General features: G+C 47.3%; 2 protein-coding genes across 2 annotated transcripts in view; both read left to right on the top strand.

Annotated features, from left to right (window-relative positions):
- LOC147004222 (uncharacterized) overlaps positions 1–13,336 on the top strand; it is a 147,264-nt gene extending 133,928 nt beyond the window's left edge. The window contains exons 2-3 of the mRNA XM_085839014.1: positions 11,985–12,202; positions 12,581–13,336. Of these exons, the coding sequence (XP_085695140.1) occupies positions 11,985–12,202; positions 12,581–12,784 (422 nt within the window). The 3' untranslated portion in view covers positions 12,785–13,336. The remainder of the gene's footprint in view (positions 1–11,984; positions 12,203–12,580) is intronic.
- Positions 1–24,917, top strand: part of Hivep3 (HIVEP zinc finger 3) — a 314,456-nt gene that overhangs the window by 44,355 nt on the left and 245,184 nt on the right. The window lies entirely within an intron of this gene.

Genomic DNA, 24,917 nt, shown 5'->3' with positions numbered 1-24,917 from the left:
TCTCTGCTGGCCCCTGTGTAAGAGGTCACATATCTATGGAATAATTAGAGCACCTCTCCAAAGCTGCAGGATGCTCCGTGTTCCCTTTCTCTGGGGACTTTTAGAATATGGTGCAAAGTCTTTTTGGATCTTTGTTTTCTTCCAGAAAACTGTGTCAGATTCCTTGAGACTGGAATTACAGATGGTTTTGAGCCACCATGTGGGTACTGGGATTCAAACCCAAGTCCTTTGGAAGAATAGCCAGTGTACTTAACTGCTGAGCCATCTTTTCAGCCCATTTTTTTTTTCTTGTAAGAAGTGGGATAGTTGAGTGCCTGAGTCTTTGCAATCCTCCCGCTGTCCCAGCCCACACAGCATGTACCTAAGTGTAAATTCCCTCCCCTCTGAAGAACCTGCTCCTAGAGCCACAGAGAAGAAGGACGCCGACTGGAAGAAAGGATAGAGAACTATCTTCTGCAATTCTCAGGCTAAGAGGCAGGGTTCTCAAGGGAAGAGCTTGGGGAGCCTGAGAGGAAGACAGGTCTCAGAGCAGAGAAAAATGTAAAGCCAGAGATACAGAAGACATCTAATGGCATCTCATCCTTCCCCCAGTGTGGGTTTGAGATGGGTGATTTGGGGTAGTTTTCAGAAGTTTGTAACTCAGAAGTTCATCTTAGGTTTTATCAAAGGCCATGGCATCTGACTGACTGAAATCCGATCTTAGGATTATAAGTTTGAAGGCCACTGGATTGAGCTAAGAAGACAATTTCTTCATCTTAGTTTGATATATAAGGGGCCCTAGTCTACAAAACAATTATATGCTGTGTTCATGATCACACATCCAAATTAATTGGAAAGGCCGGAAATATTGGGTAAATTTACATACCATGAAATGAATAGAGCTTAAAGTACACTTTCTGGTAGATTCTGACAAACCTGTGCACCCAGGCATCTCATACTGCCATTGGTGAACGAGAAATACAATCATTCCCTTGGGTACATGTGCACAGTCATGGAGGGCACAGATCCCAGTGAGAGCGCAGCTTCCATCAGAGAACTTCATCCTTCAGCTTGTCCCACCCTGAAGCAGGAAAGAAACACCTCCCCCCTTGCCTTTCCTTTTATGCCCCATTACCAACACCTGAATTATTCTTTCAAATGGGTTTTGATTTCTGTCTGGTTCAGGCAGAGTTGTCTAGGAAACCAGAAATATCTACAGACTGCAAGCCACACAGATTGAGTGATCCTTGGCTCCTCTCTTCAGAGCCACAGCGACTCTTGCCATGTTTTTACTGCTATCCTTTGCTGTGGCTTCTTCATGCTCTGGGCCTTGTGCCACGGCAGCCACCCTTCCACCTCGCCCAGCTTCCTTTCTGCCCTCCAGCTCCCATGCCATGGAGCAGTGTCTAAAGACAGCTGAGGCTGAGTGACATGTGCACAGCTGCTTCTGTGTCTGGGATGCCTGTGAGAGCCGAGGAGGGGGGCTTGGGAGTTGTTCCACTTGGCTCATCCTGTTTTCCAGGAACTGGAGGGGTTGCCTTTTCCACTGCTCAGATCAGTCCACCCTAGGCTCTGCCTTTCTCTCTCACCTCCTTCTCCTCATTTCCACCATTGTTTCCTTCCCTCCCATCATCCAGTGTAGCTGCAGCTGTAAACACTGTTTTGGGGGGCTCTCAAAGGGAGCCTGCTTATCTTCCCTCTGTACCTGCACAGGGAGAAATCAGATCTCTACGGGGCAGTGCCATGAGGGGCTCTCTGTCACAGAGGATCATTGTCTGATTCCCTTGGCTAGCTGCTAAAACTCAAGCCCTCTTGTCTTGCCCTTCGGGGCCATTTCCACAGTAATCAACCAGTCTTCTTAGGAACCTGTGATTCCCTCGACTCTTTCATTCTGTGGTTCTCTCTGGGACACCCCAACATTCCTAAAGAAACCAGGGGTGGGGGATGCTGATAGTCAGGAAGAGATGGGAGGAGAAGGATGCATCCTGGGAAGTTAGCAGTGCCTGTGGGGGCTGCGGGAGGAACTGGCAAAGGGCAGGAGGAACGGGAAGCACGATGCCTTGAACATACACGTGGAAGCTCATCCTTGTATGTGAAAATGAGCAACGTTTATGTATGGCACTTCAGTGGAAGAAAGTACCAGAATTTCATGCTTTTGAGTAGCCCTCTCTTGGTCTCTCAACCTGGTCTGATAGGCTCTTGAGGAGAAGGGAGAACAAGGGAAGAAGGTGGGAGAGCAAGGGAGGGAAGAGGGAGACTAATTGGTTGTGTAGACAGACAGCTGTTCACTGATGTTGGCTAAAACATTGCTGGCGTTAATTCTCCTTTGAACAGTTTGGAAGCACTGTTCATTTCCCTCCCCCTGCAGTAAATGCCTGCCTTTTGGATGCTCTCGTCTTTCTTTTTTAAGATTTATTTGTTTTTATTTTATGTATACAGGTATTTTGCCTACATGCATGTCTGTGCACCATGTGAGTACTTACTGCTCACGGGGATCAGAAAAAGGCAGCCGGTCCTCTGAACTGGTGTTACAGACAGTTGTGAGCCTCCATGTGGGGCAGCACATGGTCTTAACTGCTAAGTCATCTCTCCAGCCCCACACTACTCTAACTGCCCTGCTCTGAACTCATTACTTCTTCCTCCCAGGGTACCAACCTGTGTCTTTATGCCTCCCATGGCTACATCCACCACATTTCAAAATATATACTTAATCCCCTTATGGAATCCATCTCCAAGCACAATAGATACTGACTTTGTGGTGACTTTTAGATCTAGTTCTCAGGAGCAGGTCTGGTCTCTTTTGCCAAGCCTTGTGGCTGCTAACCTGGGCTCTCTACAAGGCCCTGTTTTCACTTTGGTCTCATATGCATTCCTACTGAAAACTGAAGTCTTTAGAAGTTCCCTTTAATTATGTTAATCTGCTGTTCACAAGTCTTTAAATTGTTCCCTCCTGTTTATTGGATGGACCTCATAGTCTGTGTGTGGGATTCAGACCTCTCTGAAATCTGGCCTTTTTCTTCCCTAGCCAGTGCTCTGGGCTTCTGCCTGCCTCTCAAGCCTTCTTCCCCAGCCAACAATGTAGTGGTCTGTGAGAGACCCTGAGCCCTCCTCCTGCTCCTCTCAGGGGTCCCCAGCCACATGCATACATTTCCTTACCATTTGAGGTTAAACTTAATCCATTTAAGTTACCTTCTCCTGAACAAATGGTAGCTGCCCGTCCCAGCCTCCGGAGGCACTCACAGATGGGATCTCCAGCCTTCAGTGTCATCTCCTTGGTTACATCATATACCCTTGGAGTAGGGCAACTGGGCCTTGCAATGCTCAGTCCCATGTAGTAGGCATAGGTCTCCCCAGCCCCTTTGAAGAGACCTGAAGTGGACTGCTCAGGCAAGTAGCAAAGTGATTATGTAGGTCCTCTGACTGATTTCTTTGGTGTCACTAGTGTGCCTGCAGCTGAGGTCCTCATGTAGAACAGCAGGCTATGCATGGCATGTGGCTCCCCGCCCCATGCATGAAGCCAGTTCCCTGGGGCTTGTAGGCAGGCCTCTGTCTCCAGAGAAGATTCCTGGTTTTACCCCTGCTGCCATGCATCCATCTCTGCCTCCACGTGACCTCACGTCCCGCTGAGCTGTTCCTCATGCTTTATTTTGGCTGCCGCTTCCCTGCTCTTGTCAGTTCAGGTTTGCGTGGTTAAGGTATGTCACTGGAGGGATGGGCAGGTTGCATGCAAGTGACTTTTCCCTACGAAGCCTAACCTGAGAGATTCCTCTTGAGACACAAGTTCCTAAGAGGAGTAAGACAGGTGAAAAACTTTTCAAAGTCCCTGGTAATTAAATAAAAGCAAAATCAAAGCAAGGAGATGATATACTTTCCCTAACAAATTCGCCAAGACCCTTAAGAGGTTGGAACTCAGCTTAGGCAGAGACTGGGAAAGTGGGCTTACACCCATTTGCAGATGGATATTTGGCTATGTGAGTTAAAAGCCTTTAAAAAAAATCCTGTCCCTGTCCCTTTTGTATTGGCAATGTCAAATCTATTTTGTTTTAAGAAAATCATTGTATTTCAAAGGTCTGGGCTCAGGGACAGAATGCTTACTCAATATGCCCAAAGCCTAGGTTCCATCTTCAGTACTGGGGGGGGGGGTAATCAAAGAAATAATGGTGTTTATGTAGAAAGGGTTTAGGTAGTTGGAGATTTCCTAGTGCAAATGTTTATGTAAATAGAGCACAAGGAGCAGCCAAGTCCCTGACAGTGGGGGCTGGTTAAGACAGTGGCACTGGACATAAACTTTTTGCATCTGTCTTCTCATCTCTGCTGTAGGGTAGGCCTGTCAGCTTGACAGTTTCATGGGTGAAATGATGGGAATCTCCTCTAGGCCAGCACTCAAGCCGATGGTACAGGGGACCTAACCTAGGCAGTGTCTCTCCCAAGCTGAAGCCTGTGTTTCACAGCCTCCCACGACAGACACCAGACATGGAAACTATGCTCTGTGCAACGGGATCCCATGTTGGTGTAAAGTGCTGAAGATGCACAGATTACATACAACACTGCTTTTACAGTGTGAAAAAAGTAGTTAAAAAGCTCATAACTAAACAAAAATTACATCTGTTTATTTAGTGTGTGTCTATGCATGTGCGTGCGTGTGTGCATGTGTGTATGTGTGTACATGTGCATATGCACGAGATATAGAAAACGTGGAAGTCAGAGGTCAACTTGCAGGGGTGGTTTCTCTCTTTCTGCCTATCATATGGGTTCTGTGATTGAATCCTGGTCATCAGGCTTGGTCTGAAGTCTTACTCACCGGGCTAACTTAATGGACCCCATGTTTAATATTTATTCAGATTCTCAGTTTTGATAGTCATTCTCTTTTAATTCACCATTTCCCCGATTTTCCTTGTACTCTTTCTTTCAGTAAGCAAAGCAATTATTCTGAGCCAGCATCGTGGAAATCTGGCTAAGCCTGGCTTCCATGAGCTTTCACATGCTGGGGAAGGCCAATGACAGGACACCAGTTGTGGGTATTGACTATAGGCTGGCTATTTTTGAGCTCATGTTGATATTTCATATGTTTTCTCTTTATAATTTTTAAAAACACTGGGAAAAAAGTAGCCTTAATCTCCAAAGTCACCCAGCCAGTAGCAGCAGACCTAAGACTTGACTGGGCTAGGGACCTCAGAAGCAGATTCCAATATGGCTTAGTAGGCGCTGCTCTCAGGTGAGCAGTGTGTGAAGGAAGCACACAGAAGGTTCCCTCACTGCCTCAGGGAGGTTGACTGTTTGCTACAACACAGAAAACTAAACTCAGCCTTAAGCTCTGGTCTTCTAGTAGAGGGGCAGGCAGGAGGAGTAGCAGGGAGACGTGGCATCGAACCCCATGCTGTCTTCTTTATGTGTGATTTAAAGCAAATCACTTTTCTCAGGCCCCTCATTGGCAGAGCAGGCATAAGGACACCCACACTGGGAGCATGATGTCAAAGTGCAATAACATATATAACGCTTGGAACTCAGTGAGTCTTTCTGTGTATCACATCCTTCCCAGGTCCCCGGAGAAAGAAACTCCAAGCTAGTTAGAACAGTCAAGAACAGGCTTTGGATGCACTTAATTAAGCTGAGTCACACTCACATGCATTTGTTAAGACATTATATTTTTTTATTTTTATTTATGTGTATGTCCCTGCTTGTCTACATGTGCACACATGTGTGTAGTGTCCATGGAGGCCAGAAGAGAGCATCGGATCCCCTGTAACTGGAGTTGCAGGCAGGTGTGAACTATCCAGTGTGGGTTATAGGAATTGAACTTGGGTCCTCAGCGAGAGCAGCAAATGCCCTTAACAGCTGAGCCATCTCTCTAGCCCTTCTTTAAATCATTTAGATTTATTTCATGTAAACCACAGCTCCCCTTCCTGAAGCTGTGCGGGCTCTTCATAGCACACCACCCACATCACCATCAGACCAGCTCTCTCCTCTCTGTATTTGACCTTAAGTGCGACTGCAGTTGGGCTGCTTCAGGAGGAGTAGCTCTCCTCCTCTGAGCACGGAGGGTTGCCTTGGATTGGAGCAGAGTATGCAAAGAGGCTAAGACCTTGGTTCAGGGAGCACCTGTGACCAGGGAGTGAGGCTTCCTGTGGTGGCAAAGGAAGACTGGGTGGCTGGTTTGGAGGCCAGCATCTGGGTCAGGAGGGAGGACTGAGCTAAGTAGAACTCAGCAGATTCCTTGGCATACACTGCAGGAGGATTCCCTGAAGGGCTGCACAGAAAAATGTGCTGTGTGCTTAGCAGGCCAGAAACCACAGAGACCCTAGCCAGGCTCTTGGAGCATTTGGGAGCAGAAAAGCAGACTCCCCAGGTGGCTATTTATAGAGCCGGCAGCAGTAATGATCAGTTAGAAAAATAAATTATAACTCAGTTGAACCTGAAATAGCTTTGCTTTTGCAACCTTAGGCTTTCCGAATGGGTCGCTCAGATGTCAGTCCCTCCCAGTGGTGTTCCTGCAGGCTGAGGAGCAGTCTCAGACCAGGCTCACACATGCCCACCCAGAGCTTCAGAGGCAACTGAGAGGGAGTTTTTGGCAAGAGCGAGGGAGCATCCTGTCCGGACGATTCTCTTCTTTCCCCCATGGAATCCACAAAATGGTGCTGTGTTCCCTCCTTCCAATCAGCATGCATAGACCGGGAAGCATGTGCTAGTCTGTTTTCTTTTCTTTTTTATTGGATATTTTCTTTATTTACATTTCAAATGTTATCCCCTTCCCCAGTTTCCCCTCCACAAATCCCCTATCTCATCCCCCCTCCCAGTCCATTTTCTATTATTGTAGTAAAACACAAAAGCAACATATAGAAGGACAGGTTTCTTTGGTCTCACCATTCCAGAGGGATGTGTCTGTCAAGGTTGGGAGGCATGGTGGCAAGCAGGGATGGAAGCTGAGAGATTACATCTTTAACTACAAGCAAGAAGCAAAGGGAGCAAACTGGATGTGAGACAAGGCTAAATGTTCTCAAAACCCTCTCCCCAATGACATACTTCCTGCAGCAAGGCCACACCTTTCAACCCTCCCTAAATAGCATACTGCCTAGGATCAAGTGTTTATATATATGAGCCTCTGGGGGTACATTTCTCATTCATGTCACCATGAAGCATAGATAGACCTTGAAGGGATGGAGACCCATTGCATGCCAAGCACCAGCTTGCGGTCAGTACTGTCTTGGCTGCAGACAGAGATTCTGATGGAGATAGCCTCAGCCAAGCTGGTGGCTGACTCCTTTACAGATCTTGTCTTCATCCTTCCCTCTGCCAACAAGCAAGACCTGGTGATATTCACGTTGACAGCCTGGCAGAAGGGTCACCTTGAGCGTGCCCAGCCCGCTGCTTGGGGTCTGACACTTGGGCATCCATCTGGCTTCCCCTGTCCTACCCATCTGTTTCCTTTTCTCATTCATTCATTCATTCATTCATTCATTCGCTTTCCAATCAGCAAGCATTTATTTATTCAGTGTCTATGACACACCAGATACTGATGATACAAGAATCAAAGCTGCTATCTAGATATTATAAAGGATTAGCCTATAAGTCCATTGTGGCTATAGCTACACTGTATTTGGCTCTCAACACAGTGTCTTAAGTTTGTGTGCTCTGATACATAAAGCCCAACTGATTTCTTGTGAGAAAGCAGACATCCAACTTCTGCACGAGCAACTGAAGTTCTGGCCCTGTAAGCTAGGTCATACACGGTAGCATTCTCTAGACAGGCTACTAGCCCATTAGGTAAGCCCAGCTCCTCTGATTCATTTCAGTTCCCATGTCTTTTTAGTCTTAGGTCAACAGCAGGACAGCCATTACTCCTGTCTCACAAATGCACTGTTTCCTCCTGCATGTCACTCCTGGCCATGTGATAACTTGATGTTGAATCCAAATGTGGTTCCTAGGCTAAGTCTCATGGTCTGGGAGGAAGGCAGGACCAGCAATCAGCCACTGTGTGAAAGGCGCTACAAGAGTGGCATCCATTGGAAATACAGGGGGTGGAATGCTTGCTGGCTTTGATATAAGAGTCCGATTTGACAGTTGAGTGAGCATATGGTAAGAAGTTGCTGAGAGAGCCTTTCTGGACCAAGCAGTAGGCATGCTCAGGAGCTCTGATAAGTCCTGGAGACAGAGTCAAACAAACTCTAGCAAAGGTCAAAGTAAAATAGTCCCACTGATGGGATTTCAGACCAACTCTGCCCAACCTCAGACCTGTAGGCAGGCCCTAGCCATATCTGCCAATAGCCGCCTAAAGTATCTGCAGCCAGTGGTTCTCCTTGCTCCTCCCACAGTGTGGTATGTCTGCTTCCCAGTCCTTCACCTTCCCTTCTAACCCCTTTCTTGTTTCATCTCTGAGGCCAGTGGTCCCCGGAGTATGAGATGCTTTGGTCTTCTCCCTTGGTGTGCACATGTTCACTATCATCTACAGGCAGATGTCAAATGTTTCCTCAGCTGACATCATCAGCCCGGAGGCAGCTGAGATGCAGTTGAGGCCCCAGGCAACTTGTGGAGGATTTGCCTTAGGGAGCTCACAGGTGCCTTGGACTCCAGCAATGGCTGCAGCCAGCCCCTCCTGCACCCCATCAGCTCACTCTCCTCCCTCCTTTCTCCTTTTCACTCACAGCCCCTCTCCTGAATGTTGAAATCCTTCCATTCTTTAGCCCTTGGTGATAGTTCCCTGAAGCCTTCCTGACTCAGGAGGCCACCAACACCCATTACATTATAAGTAACATTTCCAGAAAACCGAGAGCTCACCCATGCTCCAGATGTCCTGTGAACATAGCAGGGCAGAGCCCTGTGAAGAAGGTGGCCTTGCTCAGTCCCTCACTCGGCTCTCTATGTGATCCATCATGGATGCTTTTTTAAAAAATATTATTATTATTGCAATTATCTCTGACACCCCACTCATGATGATGGTGTGAGATTATCTGTCCCCAGCCTGACTGTAGGTTGGTTTATGACAGGGACTGGCTACTGCATAGTGTCTTCCTGAGAATGAAGCATAGTTCCACATATGCTCTCAGCTGTCAGTGACTAACAGCCAATGGCTGTATTGAATGATACTCTAATGGAGAGGGTAATCTTACTTTTTGCATGAGACATGCCATTAAAGTTGCCACCTAGGAAAAAGTGACAGTGGTTTGGGAGTGATTGAGTCAGAGGAAGGGATGTCATCTACAACATGAAGTTGTCTTTTAGCCACTACCATTGGTAAGGGATACCCGAAGAAGAGGAAAGAGCACAGATCGTGTCTTAAGGCAGTGTAGCTGTCACCCAAGGACCCAAAGAAACCAGATCCAGTGATAAGAGTGCACCTGGCTCTTCTAAAGTTTCTGTCTGTAGGACTTGGAGATCTAGAAATTTTGGGCAGGAAGTAGAGGGTGCGTGGCTTGTCTCCACAGCTCACAGTTCAGGTTCTGCTGACTGTACCTAGCTTTCCTTTGTGGCCCCCATGGTGGCCTTCTCCTGGGAATCTAGGTGTGGTTTTGCTTGTGATCATTGTGTCTAGCTCCAAATGTCCAGTGTTTCACCCCTGGACTGCTGCTTCTGGGCTGGAGTGTCTCCACGGCTGGTGCTGAGGGCTCAGCAAGACCAAGAGCGTCATTTGCAGAACAGGAATGATAGAGATGCATGCCTGAGACATGACTCCTGCCCAGATCCTGGGAGAATTCCAGGTTTTATTGTAGTAACTCCAGTGGCAGGCTCTGCTCTTGCTGTATTCCGAGCACTTGTGCCCATGTTAACTCCTTTCTTCCTCACAGATACAACCCATCAGCCTTGGATATTCTCAGCCATTCCCATTATAGATGAAGATACAAAACCTCAGAAAGATAAGTCTCTCTGATTAACATAGGGTTTGAAGCCAATTCTTTTGCCCCTAAAGAATTTCACGATTCTCTGTACTGGCTGCCTTCTGGGCTCTCTGTCTAGGTATCACCAGCATCTCTCTTTCCAAAGGGATTGAGCTAGGAGCAGATTTGGCACTTCAGTCCCAGGACTGTCTCTGCCTTCTATTTCCTGTCACTGTGCCCTCCAACCTAAGGATACCTCTCCATCTTTCACATCCTTCTGAAGCCTGAGCTCCCAAAGGGGAGAGAAAAGGAGGGGAGGTCTCAGGTTCTGACTTTGGGAACTGTATTGCACCTGGTGCCTAGGCCTCTTTCAGTCTGTATTTTCATTAGTTCACTCAGTGGACTTGGTAGAGAACCTGCTGTGAACCAGACACTGTTGAGTTATTGGGGTGACGGTGACGTTCTTGCACCTTGGAGCTCACTGGTGAGCACTGTGTGGCGAGAAGTGAGTGAGTGATAAAAAATGTTTCAGTAGTGCTCAGGAGATGAAGACAAGGCAGAAGACAAGGCAGGGATGTGGCTACACAGGCAAGCAGAGAGCTGGTAAGAAGACGCAGTTAGGAGAGACTTGAGAGGAAGCTCCTGCTTGTGGGGCACAGGGAACCTGGCGTGAGAAAGCTGGGAGCAGCAGTTTTCCAGGAAGAGGTGGCTATCCAGGGCAAAGGGCCAAGTGGAGCTGCAGAACACAGTGCTGGGAAATGATATTTGTCATGGTGGTTAGGCTGGGCTGTCATCACCATGGTTCAGCAATCCTGTGCTTCCTGAGGAGTTATCCGAGGTCTCTCCTTTGCCTTCTCCAAGTTGTGGCATTTCTGAGAAGACCACGTCTGAGGTCTGGGCCCCACAGTTGAACGACTCACAGTTGATCTTGGAGCCCAGGCATCGGCTCAGTCATGGCCTGGCTCAGCAGGGAATGCTTTGCAGAACACAGGGAGAGACAGCCCAAATGCACCCATCACAGACATTCTTGACCCCACTGGCTCCAGCAATGGCACGCAACAGGGGTTTCTCTAGGACTCTTCGATTTTTGAAAATAGCTCTGGGTCTTCTAGTTTGGATTCTGTTCTTGGCTTGTTAGTTAATTTTCTTTGAGCAAACACCTACTCTGGATTTTTTATTTTTGATTAATGAATGAATAAGTGAGTGAGTGAATATATGAAGTAGGAAATTCAAAGAACATTAGGTTTTCCTTGTTCTTTGTCTTATAATGAATGTGTTACATTGGTCAAAAGTTGTCTTTGTGTTGTAGTTTTTCCTGCCTCTCTTTTAGGTCCTGGTTGATAATAGACAGACAGACAGGCAGATATTAGTGGTAGATTTCATGTTAAATAGGTGCTACCATTTAACTCTCTTGGTATGGCTCTGCAGTGCTCAAAGCATAGCATCTGGACCACAGCCACAGTACCGGGGACCTTGTTAGAAATGCACATTTTCAGACCCACCAAGCAAGGGTACTGGGACTATAGTCAAAGATTTGTTTTAATAAGACTTCCAGGTAGTTCGGATGTATGCTAATGTCCAAGTTACTCATACAGACTGTGTGCTTTAAGCTGTGTTCTCTAGGAATGGATTCTTGCACTGCAGTTACTGTCATAGTTGTGGCTCTCAATTGTGCTTGTAATGCGTTGATCCAGTCTGGCATGGCACAGTCCTTGGCTATAATGCAGAAGGGACGTGCCTGACCCATCTGGGGTTGATCCAGGTGGTGCTGTTTAATGCCATGTCCCACCCACTGGGCTACATCTCTCTGGGGGAATGGGCATTCCAAGTGGGCATCTGTTGGAGGGAAGCCTTAGCAAGAGGACGGCCCATTCCAGGAGCTTTGTAGAAGTGCTGCTAGATTTGTTTCCATGGGGACTGCCAAAGCAGATCAGCTCTTTGACTCTGGCTAGTTTTGATGTGTTTTAAAGCATGAGCCTGTCCCAGGAAGTGGATCTGCTAGCACCCATGTTAATGAAGATCAATGTGCTGAAAGGGCTCAATCTTCCATGAAAGGTAACCTGTCTGTACACTGGATTTGCAGTTCTGGTCCACCAGGTGTCCCTCATCTAGCTGTCCACCTGTGAACTAGAATGAGGTGACCGGTGGTCCAGATCACCCAGCACTGCCCGTGTTTCCCCTTCCTGTCCCTCTCAGTCTGGTGTCTCGGATTTGGCCCTGCGTTGCCCACTCCTGCTGCATCTTGTCCAGCGAGGGACAAAACATCCTGCCACCTGCCTGAAGAACAGGAAGAAAAGAAGTTACAGAGGCAGATTCCAGCGCATCCAGAGACCGAGATGTTGACACTCAGAGGGAGCCGGGATCTCCAAGACTTATACTTCCAGAAGCCCCAGGAGAGCTGGGCAAGAGGCACAGTAAGTTCATGTCTCTGATATGCTTAGGGGAGGGCCATTAGGAGGAAGGGAGGGGGAGGCAGGGCTGGGAAGGTCCCCTCTGGACCAGGAGGCAGATGGGCAAAGCAGAAGGTGACACAGTCATGGCCAGGGATCTGTGTGAACCAGCCCAGGCTGGCCTTCCTGAGTGTGCATGATTTCTGCCCCTTTCTGCATGCTGTCTCTGATGTTGTGAGTCCTTCCTCCTGACACTCCATCAACCCTTCTGGCCTTGTTTACCTTTTATATGCCTTCCTCCCTGCCTACCTCCCACTCATCCATTCTCCATTCTGTACATCATGACATAATGGAAACAGGACAGTAAAGCTCCATTCTGATAAATGTTCTCCCTGCTTGCAGGTACCGACAGTGACCACAGAACATGGACATCAGCACCCGGGCTGCCTATCCAAGACCCACCAAATAGAGGATAGCACAGCAGAATCTCACTTTGCTAAACCTGGCACAAGAACCAGAGAAGCCAGATCTGCAGCATGTATCCCAAAGCTACCAGAAAAAGTCAGAGAGGATGGCATGTTGACTTGTGATTGGCTGTACCAGTAGTTATTGTGAGAAAAGACCTCCTCCCCATCAGATCCCCTCACCTCTGGACATTACTCTCCACCATAAGCCTGGGGTCCTGCTTCAGCTGTCAACCTTCCACTCAACCTTCCTTGTGAGGAAACGCCGCCTTTCTCCTCCGTATTCTGGCATTTTGGATTCACTCGTTATGCCCAGCGCCGGGTCACCTTAAATAGAAGCACCCTGAGATATTCCTACTTCTCAGAAGCTGCCAAATGAATGTCATGTCTGTGTCACCCAGGGTCACATATAACCTGGGTCCACTTCTGACAGATGCTGCCTGACGTGGTCAGAGAGCTGCTCCTTCTCCCTGCCTCATTCATCCCAGTTGTGACTTTGTCAGCGCCTGGTGTCTGGATCACAGGAAGAGAGAGAAGATGTGGTTGGAGGCAGCAATACCTTGAAGACCACCAACACTCAACTCATGTCCTGCCTTGTCTCCAACTCATGATTCACTTCTGCCTCTTGTGTCTGTCCTATCCTGGACAGTTGTACATTACTTTTTTTCAATTAAACAGAATTTGGTTACTTTTTTATTATTGCCAAGCAATGCATTATTAATACCAAGACACCAGGAATGTAGATAAATAGAGGAAAAGAAAGCCCCCCCCCACACACACGGTGCTTAATAGAATGATGAACCAACCACTGACTCATATGTCCTTACAGCATCCTGTAGTGTTATGTAAACTATGTAAATGTATATATTTAAATGTAATGGTAGCATAGGTCCCTGGGAAGTCTGCTCATGCCTTCCTCAGAGGCCTCCATCAGCCTTCGTGGGTGGCTCTTCTTTCCTTGCCTTCCCTACAGCAGAGGTGATCCATGAGGAGCTGTAAAGGGAAGGAGAATAGGGAGCACTGTCTATGGGGTGGTGTCTGGGGACACCACACAGCTCTTCACTAGCTACTGAGAAAGTCATTAATGACTCTCCACTTAGGCAGCAGCCACGGTTCCAGGGTGCCAGGCTACAGTCCAAGAAGATAAAAGTAAATAGGTATTCCACCTTCAGGAAGACCCAAAGCAGCAACAGCCACATTTTAGAATATTTGTGGCCTTGAGCAAAGGTTCATTTCACCAACCTGGTAGCATTTACCTGACAAAACAAATAAAGATAAAAAATGTAAGATCATGGTAAGGCTCTGGGTAGAAAAATCTGGAACAGTTTGAAAGTCTCAGAAGGAAACTAGGAAAATCATGTGCTGCACTGACCACACATCCTTTAGATTGTGATCATTTCTGGCTGCCCCCTTCTTCGAGGCATTGCCTATGTTCCCTTGTTTCGCACGGCTGGCAGCCGCATGGTCTTCTAGAACTTCTGAAATCTGTTCCACACAACCCCCTCGTGGGAGTGAGCATGCTAAAAGGTAAAGGCATTTATGAGCTGAGACGAAAGCACCATGTTTTATGTATGTGGGAAATTTGCATTAATTCATATCCTTCTGCCTGATGGGAAGTTTCTCAGCTGCCTCATTATAGAAGTAACAGTTGAAATTCAGGCAATTGCAGAGCTAGAAAAGGATTGTTACCCCATCTCACCAGCCTACCTAGGTCCTAGGGACTGTCACCCTGGGGAACATTTGTAGTAGGATGCTATTGGGGATGAGGGCCAGTTTAATCTCACCTCTAATTTTACTTTCAACTTAACACACTGAATAGTTAATTACAGGCATGAAAATCAAAACTTAGTTCACATGTAGTTTAAAGACTGAAGTGTCTGTCTATCATTCCCTGGAGATAGATTTCCGCTGGCATCCAAGTCTTACATATTGTGCTAGCTTTAGCCTAAATGTACTTGTTAATAGGAATGGATGACTGGGTACAGGTGGAAAAGAAGAGAAAGGACAGAAGTGAAGGCCTATCTTTCATTCATTTATCCAACTGGTATTTATTGAGCATTTATGTATCAGATACTAGCTAACACACCTGGGGAACACAGGAGTGAACCCAAACTCCACGTCTGTTCGAGGTTATCAGAAAACAGAAAGTGATAGATGATAAACAGTAAGTGAATGATAGAAAGTCTAAGCAGTAGGTGCTGCAGGGAAAATCCAAGCATGGTACAAGAGGCAGGAGAATTGAGGCAGTTTCCCTCCATGTGGTTGGGAAAGGCCTCACTGAGGAGGCACAAGAGCATAGACTTGGAGGCAAGAGGCTGAGCCTATGGCACCACAGGAAGGAGCAGTGCAAAGGCCTTGCTTTTTGAGACCTGGAGGTCCCTGCATCCCTCTGTCCAGGCTGTTCTGGTGACTCCCCTCCATGGCTGGTCCTCCCAGGAGCCAAGGTCCTGGGCTCTTGGGCTCCTATGGTGGGTCCACCTACAGTACTAGGATGACCCATGCTGGCTGTTAGTTTTTCCTTTCTCTAAATTTCAATCCTGATGATGTATCTTAGCCTCTCCAAAATGATTCTGCATTTTGGGTGGTAGTTTAGTCCAAACAAGCAAAGAAAGAGGACCCTCTTTTCTGGGAGGCAGGCAAGCCTGAGACTTGTGGGTCCTGATGGGAAAGCCATCCCATTACCTGCTTCCAAGTCTTATATATAGGATGCAACAGTCTCTCTGGTTCTCAACTTCTCCATTTGAAGATTGGCGAATGCATATTGAGTTGGCATTAGGGCTGTCTCTAGCACTGTGGCATTCAAGCCCTGTGAGCAGGAGCAGTTTGGGCAGGAAGTAGTACCAGCTATGTGATAGCACTGGGAGGGGTGGGGAAGACAGAGCTTTGCCTGCAGGGTACTCTGTGTAAGGCATGCCCTGCTGCATGTGCCATGTCCCCTCCCATCAGGAAGGACTCATCAATACCCTTACAGCAGAAGATCCCACCTCAGGCAGGTCCAGACACTTGCAAACAGATGGGACATAGAGGCACACAGCCACAGCTCATGGCTTTCCTCTTCTTGATGTTCTTGGGTGCTGGCCTACTCTGTGTTCTTGGGCTTGTGGCTCACTCTTCATCTTTGGATGAAGTGGCTGTGTTGGCTTTTCTCTCCTTTCTAGCCTTTTAAAATTTCTATTCATCTTTTTCTCCTTCCTGCTTGGATGTTGGGGTCTTCGGCTCCTGCTCTTGATCCATGGGAGTGTGGAAGGGGTCGTAGGCAGCCTTTGCAAACATGTTTTGCTAGGAGAAATGCTGACCCATACAGAAGCCTTTTCCCATTTTCTTTCAGGGAGTAAGGGAGCTTGCTTGTTGCTACTCTGGCTCTCCATGGCTCTGTTCTCTTGACCTTCCATCTTTAAGCATCCTTAAGTGTTATTCACAGAGCAACAGAAGGGGCAGCTTCCAGAATTGGACCTATTATCACTGGGGTTTATGGGACCAGGATTGGGCTCCCTGAGGTTTAAGAAGGAAATGCAAGCACCCTGCACCTGCCACAGACATTCTGGATGCTTCATTTATTGAAATCAATGTCTGATGAATGGTTTCACACACACACACACACACACACACACACACACACACACAGGCTCTTTCATTCCCTCTTCCATTTCCTGTGATGCCCTTTGTCTACATCAACTGTTGTGGAGAGAGATTTTATCTGGAATATTCATGGCAAGTCTATCACTACTTATCACTTTAACAATGTGCTATGGAGTGGATCCATGCTGGAGAGGCACATATGCTGTAAAGTTCGGGGACTTGCTGTGGCTGTGCCACCCCTCTTAGAGTTTCACATGGAGGATGCTGACATGCTCAGGAGGGATGTGGAGACTGGCTCCTGCCTTCTGTCCCTACAGCAGCACTTTCCAGGGTGAATGCTTTTGAGTGCAAAGAAAAAAAAAATCCTTTATTTGAAACAAAAGCGCAGCTCTCCACTGAAGCCCCATTCTGGAAAGCTACAGAGACTGAGTCTGATCTCACTACGGATCTGTGCCAGGCACTTGGGTGTAGTGGCAGATGACAAGTCAGCTGGTCTTAGGGCCGTCCTGAAACTCTACCAAGGAAGGAAGGGCTGATATTGCCACCCGACCAGAAAGCCACAAAAGCAAGTGAAAGGGCATCTGAATATGCCAGGATCGGGTCAGGGATCTTATCTTCTCTTCGTTTGTCTTGGGCAGGAGAATGGACAAGGTTGAGCTCCTTCCACATTCTCAGTGATTCTGAGGTTTGGGAGAGTGCTGGGGCCCTTGGGGCTTCCCTACCATGACTCCCTGAAGGGGGAGGGGGCAGCATGACAGTGTTCTGCCCTCCCATAGCAATGGAGCAAGGAGACTTTAGGGGGCTGTAATGGCACAGCAGGGAATAATGGGTGAGCCAACCTACACTGTGGATACCTTGTGGGAATACAGATAGTTTTGCCTGGGTCCCCTTACCTGAGAGATGTAAGCCGGGAGGGTGGTTACAAGGTTGCCTCCATTATAACACGTTGGTGGTAGTGCTTTGTGATACCCAGGATTGAAACCTGGGCCTCACTCATGCCAGGCATATGTTTTACCACTGAGCCATGCCCCAAGTCTTCTCTTTATTTTCTTGATCTTGAAGTAGGTTTTCCCTAAAATTTTTCACATTGGCTTTGAACTCAGTTTGTGGCTCAAGCTGGCCTCAAACTTGCAACCCTCCTGTGTTAGCTTCTAGAGTGGCTGGGATTACAGGCCTGTGCTGCAAGGATTCTGACTTTTATGGCCCTAGGAGTCTGGCTTTGCTTGGTATTACTTTAGAAATGACAACACAATTTCTTGTTGATTGAGTGTATACCAGGAACTTGGTTCAGTGTCTTTAGCAACTAACACAAGGACAGTAGGATGTATCAACTTCTCAGCCACTTTATACTGAACTCATCGGGTCCTAGATGAACATTCCCACCAGGCACTTTGTTTTCCTGTGAGGGAATCAAGGCTCAGAATGGGTGACTTGTTCATGTAGCTTGTAAGGAATGTGAAGAATGGCAACTCCAGTTAGCCTGCTTTCTCCTTGCTTCAGGAAGAGCAGTGCCTGTCTCCTTTCCCATTTCAAAATGACACGAGCCCCCAGGTATTGTGGCTCACAATCTATAATCTAGCACTTGGGCAACTAATGAAAGAGGATGGCATGTTTAAGGCCAGTTTGGGCAACACAGAGAAACCCTGCCTCAAAACCCATCAAAATAAAGGGGGGTGAGATATTCTGATAAACTTTGTAGAATATAAACTGGGCCAGAGGTGAGGCAGTGACAGTGGGCGGGACATGTGTGTTACCATTGCTGTGGCCAAGTATCTGACAGGAAACAACTTCAGGGAGAAAGGGTTTATTTTGACTCCCAGTCTGAGAGGATACTGCCCATCAAGGCAGGGAAGGTTTGGCACGGGGAGGGTAAGACAACTAACCATTGCGTCTGCAGGAAGGAAGCAGAGGACAGACTGGAAGCAGAGCCTGACTATCAGACCCCAAGGCCCAACCCTAGTGGCTCACAACCGTCTGTCTACCAGCAGCTGGGGACCAGGTATTCAGACACACAAATGTATGGGAGACATTTCATATTCCGACAGCAGCGCAAGATGGCTCAGCTCTGTGTGAAGAGATCACCAAGCTGGGGAAGGCTGTTAAACCTGGGGCTTTGCCTGGTTTACATGTGGGAAACCCTGCCTGCTGCTTCCTTAAGAAACTATTCAATAAAACTTAGAAACCCCAGATGTTTGTTCTCTGTCTGAGGTTGTGGTGGGATCCGGGAGGAGTTGGGTAGGAAGGCGTTTGAGAGGGAGAATCCTGGGTGTGTTTTAGGAATAAGACACCTCAAGAAGATTGTGCTACAGCCTTCATCCAAAGGCTGCTGTGCGCAGGTACGCTGTGTGGGCACTGGAAGTGGTGGTTTGTAGGTAGCAACAAGGGCTGGTTCCACTGTCCAGCATAGATCCGGTCATATTTGTGAGCTGTGCCAACACTGCCACTAGTAAGTAGGTGGGCATTCCTCCCAGCATCCTGCCAGCCCTTGATCTAGCAACCTAATAAACTCAGCTCCTAGCCTCCACTGTGTCACACTGCCAGGGAAGCGTGGGGCTTGCCTCGCTGGGAACCTTTGACTCTGCCTCAGCAGGGAAAGGATAGAATGTGGGAGGCTTCGCAGGCTCTTTGGCTCCTCTGGCTCCTCCTTGGGCAGCACTGTCAGCTCAGCATGCCTGGTTCCCTTCAGGGTCAGCTGTTCCACCCAGTCACTGGGCAGTGCAGCCAGAGTCCCATTGGCTACTGTGGGTTCCACTGCCTGGAGGTTGATATCTGAAGCATATTCATATCCCAGGATGAGGATGACTTCAAGGGAAAGTTGTAGGGAAATGTCAGGATCCTAGGGCACAGCCCTGAAACTACTGCAACTGTTAGAAGGAGAGGTCACTTGAAAGAACAGTTTATTTTATCATGTCGTCAGAAGCTAGGGATCTGAAATCGGGGCATTAGTGGGGCCATGATCCTTTCAAAGGTTCTAGAGCAGTTTCCTCCTAGGCCTCTTGGTAGCTTCTGGTGGCTGCTGTTCATCCTTCCTGGTCCTGAGCTTATAGACACATCACTGTCTCTTTGGTCACAGGTTTTCTTTGTATATGTATCTGTATGTGTGGCTTCTCCTTGATCACAGGGGCTTTGTCATATTGGACTGGGACTAACCCCTCTCCAGGGTCACCTTAACTTAATTATATCTGCAAAGCCCCTGTTTTCAAATAAGGTCACAGTCTGGGGTTCTGGGTAGGTGTGGTGCTAGGGCATCTTCCAATCTGGTCCAGGCTCATTGGAAACAAGTGTAAAAACCTGCAAACTGTGGCAGCTGATACACAGATGAAAACAGAGGCCCCAGGCAGCTTGCCAAGGGCTTCACGGTGGACTTTCTGTGGTGATAGAAGCCTCCTGTACTGGTACCTCTGGGGATGTGGCTGCTGTGACTGAAACATGGGGGTTTACATCAAATTTAGATTAAGTTGATTTACCATCATTCTACCCCTTTTACTGTAATGATCCTGCTGGGGGAGGGATATGAAGCAGATTTCCCACTGAGGGCTGAATGCTCCACAGCCTCATACTCTCTGCATTTTGAATGGCTGTGAGTCTCTGTAAGGAATTGCCACCCACTACAAAGAGAAAGCCTCTCTGATGAGGGAGGGTTCAGAGCTGCACTAACTTATGGGCATAAAGAGAAGTATTTAGGGTGTAGCTTAATATTGTGTCCATTTAGCTGAACAAAGGCAGTAAGTTGTCCACAGGAGCCCAATGACTTCCCAGCATGGATTTTCGGCCCTATTCACAGCACCAAGCACGAATCCCATCTTATGGAGCAAGTCTTAAATCCAATCTGAAAGCAGTTGGTTGCTCCCCAAACACTCATGTCATCATCTCACCAGTGGGCTGCTTGTTACTGTAGCTCACAGGGCTCACAGCTAAATAAGATTGTTGATTATCCACCCCTGCCCGCCACAGCACCTTCTGGCATGATCTAGTGGGGAGCAGGCATCCAAGACAGAAGCAGTTTGCTATAACTCAAGTATATGGTATACTAAATGGGCTCTGGGAGGAGTTGGAGAGGGAGTAGAAGGTGGATTTGATCAATATATATTCATTCACATATAAAATTCTGAGAGGGGGAGAGACAGAGACAGAGAGAGAGAGAGAGAGAGAGAGAGAGAGAGAGAGAGAGAGAGAGAGAGAGAGAGAGAGAGACAGAGAGCACCTAGGCTAGGCACTGGGCATTTATGAAGCTGAGCAAGGTAGATGGAACCCTTCTTAGGATCTAGGAAACAAGTTAGCCATGTATTGCCCCGGGTTCTGCCCCAAGTGGTACCTGCTAAGTCAGGGCAGTGGATAGGTTGCATCTACTCTGAGTGTTCACACGTCCAGCATGCTCACGCCCAGGCACTAGGCTCCTTAGTGCCAGCCTCTGGGATTTTCCTAGGGGAAACTTACGCAGGAGTTGCCATGGGAGCACTTAAGTGACCCACTGTCGTCTGCTGGGACAGAGGGTTCTTGAAGGACATGATGCTTAAACTGAATGCAGTCTGTGCTGCGGAGTCCCATGTGTGCTCAGGACGGGTGTGTGTGGTGAGCACCTTCTAAGAACATCCCCATGTGCTTTGCTACACAGAACCAGTAATAAGAGGACACTGTTTTGGATTGGGACCTTGAGAAAAAGAGGTCAAAGGTTTTGTCATGGGCTCCACTTTGCCCTCTGTGGACCCTGAAGCTCATGGTGAAGAAACCACAGGCTAACTGTGGCACCCCCGTGGACACCAAGAAATGGAGGTTCAGAGAGGTAGAAAAACTTGATGATGTCATACAGCAAGTGATTAGATAAGTTGTAGTTATAAGCAGATTGCTAAGGATCCATTCCTGGGTTCCCCAAAATCCTTCTTGAGAAAAAGCTGGTTTCAGTTTTGTGTTAGCTGTAAGTTGCTGTGAGCAGACACTGTTTCTCCCCCCCCCCACCCCCCCACTGGGGTTGGATGATGCTCCTGCTTCCAATTCCATCTGGGACGGTGTTTTGTTGGGTTGGCGTCTTTGTTTTATGGACTGGCTGAGACTTGTAGGTGGATCCTCAAAAGGCAACAGCCATTTATGTTCCATTTACATCATTTTGGCCAAATGTTCCACAGAAACAACTTAAAGGGAACAAAGATTTCTTTGGATTGTTTTTTTTCATGGAGGAAGCCAGATGGAATGGCTCCTTCTGTAAGTGATGGTAGAAGCTGTTGTGGAAGCCTGGAGAATGGGGAGGGGAAGCCAATATAAGGGGTGCACCTGCAGCCTTCAAAGATGTACCCCTCGTGACCAGCTTCCACACCTCCTACAGTAGTGACCCACCTCTTACAGTAGGCTCCCCAGCCTTTAAGTGAGCACTAGAATCTGGGCACAGTGCATCCAGGTCTGAGAGAGAGGGAGAGAGACACTGTCCTTTTCCTGCGCCCACCAGGATGTAAACTCCCAAGCCGCGCTGTAGATCACTGCATCCCTGGCTAGCACCCTGCAGTGCAAGGTCTTCAATATTTTGGAATGACTAAATGGGAATCTGCACACACACCCACAGCAGGAAGCTCGGAGCTGAGAGTGAACCTGTGCTAGATGGACTTTTGTCAAACTGACACAAACAAGGGGCTCATGGGAAGAGGGAACCTCAACTGAGGAATTAGACTGGCCTGCCTGCATGTCTGTGGGGGCACTTTCTTGATTAATGACTGCTGTGGGAGGACCCAGCCCACTGTAGGTGGTGCCATCCCTGGGCAGGTGGTCCTGGGTTATAGAAAAGCAACATAGAAAAGGCAGACGGAGTTAATCACGGAGAGCAAGCCAGTAAGCAGCAGGCCTTCGCTTCTTCACTTCACTTCTGCTTGTGTTCCTGCCCTGACATTCCCCCCCCACACCCTCCCCCACGCCCCAATGATGGAATGTGAGAAAGTGCATAAGCCAAATAACCCTTCCCTCTCCAAGTTGCTTTTAGGTCATGGTGCTTATCACAGGAACAGAAAGCAAATCCATACAGGTCCAGCTCCCATCCAGCTGTTTCTACCATTAGCCAGCTGGGTGATCCCACTGAGCTCCTGTTTCCTAATCTGCAGAATGAGGTGGCTGAGTATAATGACCATTAGGAACTTGGACAGCTCCAGCATTCCGTAATTTCTCCTGTTACTCTATCTTGGCTTTCCAGAATATTTTGCAGTAGGTAACAGTGTGGGCCGACAGATGACATTTCATAGTTCAGTTGGAGTTTGAGAAACTTCTATGGAAAAACCATGCACGCCAGGGTCAACAAGACACCATAAAAGCTGTCAGGCCTCCTTCACACGTCCTGTCCTGTAAAGAGAGAAAGAATGGTAAAAGTCACCCGAGGCAAAGGGATCTTTGTCCTCATCCAGTGATCAATTGCTGTGTCCTCTGCTCTTAGAGAGGCATACGGTCTCCGTGTTAATGCAGCTTCTCACGGCACAGGCAGTTCCTGGGGGTGGGGGCGGGGAGGCTGAAGCTGAGCTTTCAACTGGCCTCACTCCCACACTGGGTGCTGGGAGAAGAGGGGGTCTTTGAGTACACATGCCTCCCCCACAGCCCTCATTAGGGCCCCAAGACAGTGCTGTCAGGACTCTCCCTGAGGAAGTTAAGAATGTCTTTGTCTTCATTTTGTTTGTCTCATCTAAAAATCTATTGGTCACAAAACTGTGGACATTTGCTGATTTCCAAAACATAGGCAGAAATGAATTAGGCAAATCTCATATGTTGGTGGTTGCAGGCCTTTAATGGGAGGCATGGGGAGGCATAGTAGACAGAGACAATCAAGTATTTCCATGTAGAAATTCCAGTGAGTAAACTGCACCAAATCACTTCTGTGATTGGCACTCTTAAGGCTTCAAATCCAGGAGGTTAGTGGAAGCTCTGAACCTGAATGTGTTCACCCTTGCCTGATGGGCAGAGGCCATAGAGTTCACTATGCGCATTTGGCTAGCATGTAGGAGAAGGAAGAAGAAAGGGAGGAGAAAAATTGTCTCCAATTCTCCAATAATGACTGTGGCAGCAACAGTAATAATGTTATAATAATAGCTAATATTTATTGAGCCACATTCTGTGCTATGCACTGTTCTAAAAACCATATGTGAATTAATTTACCCAGGCTTCTTTGTTTCTCTACAAGATGGGTACTATCATTCTTTGTACTACTTTGAGAATGAAAAACTATGAGTTTTAATTACATTTTTTGTTTATAATTCTCTACATGAGTACTGTATTTATGTCAATTTCAGTCCCTTCTCCCTCTCCAACTCATCCTGTACCTTCCTGATCCTTCTCAAATTCATACTTCTTCTTCAATTATTACTGCTAAATAAATATGTATTGCCCAGAGGTGGTGGTGCATGCCTTTCATCCCAGTACTCGAAAAGGAGTGGCAGGCAGATATCTGTGAGTTCAAAACCAGCCTGCTCTATAGAGTGAGTTCTAGGACAGCCAGGACTACACAGAGAAACCCTGCCTTGGACAACCAAAAGATAAAAAATAAATAATACAAATATGTATAATGTACACACATGTAAATATAAATATGGCCTGCTGAATCTATTGAGTGTTGATCACATGTATGTATGTTTATGGCTGGACAACTAGAATTGAACAACTTATCAGGGGCTCTTCTCTGGGGAAGACTGAATCTCCTTTTCTTGTTAGCTGTTGATTGCCTATTGCTCTTTATCTAGGGGTCAGACTTTGTGAGATTCCACCCATCCATGTTGACATGTCAACTGGTACTGTCACTGTGCAGGTTTAGGTAACCACATTGTTGAGATAGTGTGGTACAGCTCCCTGTCTTATATAGAATATACCACCTCACTATCTCACAGCAGGCATCGGTTCTCTGGCTCTTATGGTGCCCCACACTATCCTCTTCTATGATTGTCTTAGCTAGGGTTTTACTGCTAAAATCAGACACTATGACCAAGGCAACTCTTATAAGAACAACATACAATTAGGACTGGCTTACAGATTCAGTGGTTCAGTCCAGTATCATCAAGGCAGGAGCATGCAGCATCCAGGCAGGTGTGCTGCAGGAGTTGAGTTCTACATCTTCATCTGAAGGCTGCTAGGAGAAGACTGACCTCCTGGCAGCTAGGATGAGGGTCTTAAAGCCCATGCCCACAGTGACACACTTCCTTCAACAAGAGCACACCTCCAAATAGTGCCATGCCCTGAGCCAAGCATATTTAAACTTGATGTTCCTTGAGCTCTTCCTGTAGGGGTTTGTAAATTATCAGTAAATGGACAGTTGTTCTGTGCATATTGACCAGCTGTGGACTTCTGTGATGGTCTCTGTCTGCTACAAAATGAGGCTCTTTGATGAGGAATGAGGACTACCCATATCAGTAGGTCCAAACATATGAGCATAAGTATTTAACATGCAATCAAAAATTATACTGGTTTGGGAAACTAGTGGTAGTTAAGTTCTCTTCTAGGGTTCACAACTTCACCACTCATGGATAGTTGACTTGGTTTACAATACTAGGCAGAGATTCCCTCATTTTGGGCGGGCCTTAAGTCCAATTAGATGGCTGTTGGGGATTAAATATTGGGGATATTTAAATGCTATTATTGAATCCTTAGTGACATCTTTGTGTCTTTTTTTTTAGTAGAGAGAAAGGCATATTCTTTACCATGAACTGCTTTAGTAAGAACAATTTAATTTATGAGGTATT

Source organism: Mus caroli, unplaced genomic scaffold (assembly GCF_978045245.1).
Source record: "Mus caroli unplaced genomic scaffold, Mus_caroli_1 scaffold_6, whole genome shotgun sequence".
In the NCBI taxonomy this organism is placed as follows: domain Eukaryota; kingdom Metazoa; phylum Chordata; class Mammalia; order Rodentia; family Muridae; genus Mus; species Mus caroli.
Note: the sequence above shows the minus strand (reverse complement) of the source record. Positions and strands in the feature narration are given on the sequence as shown.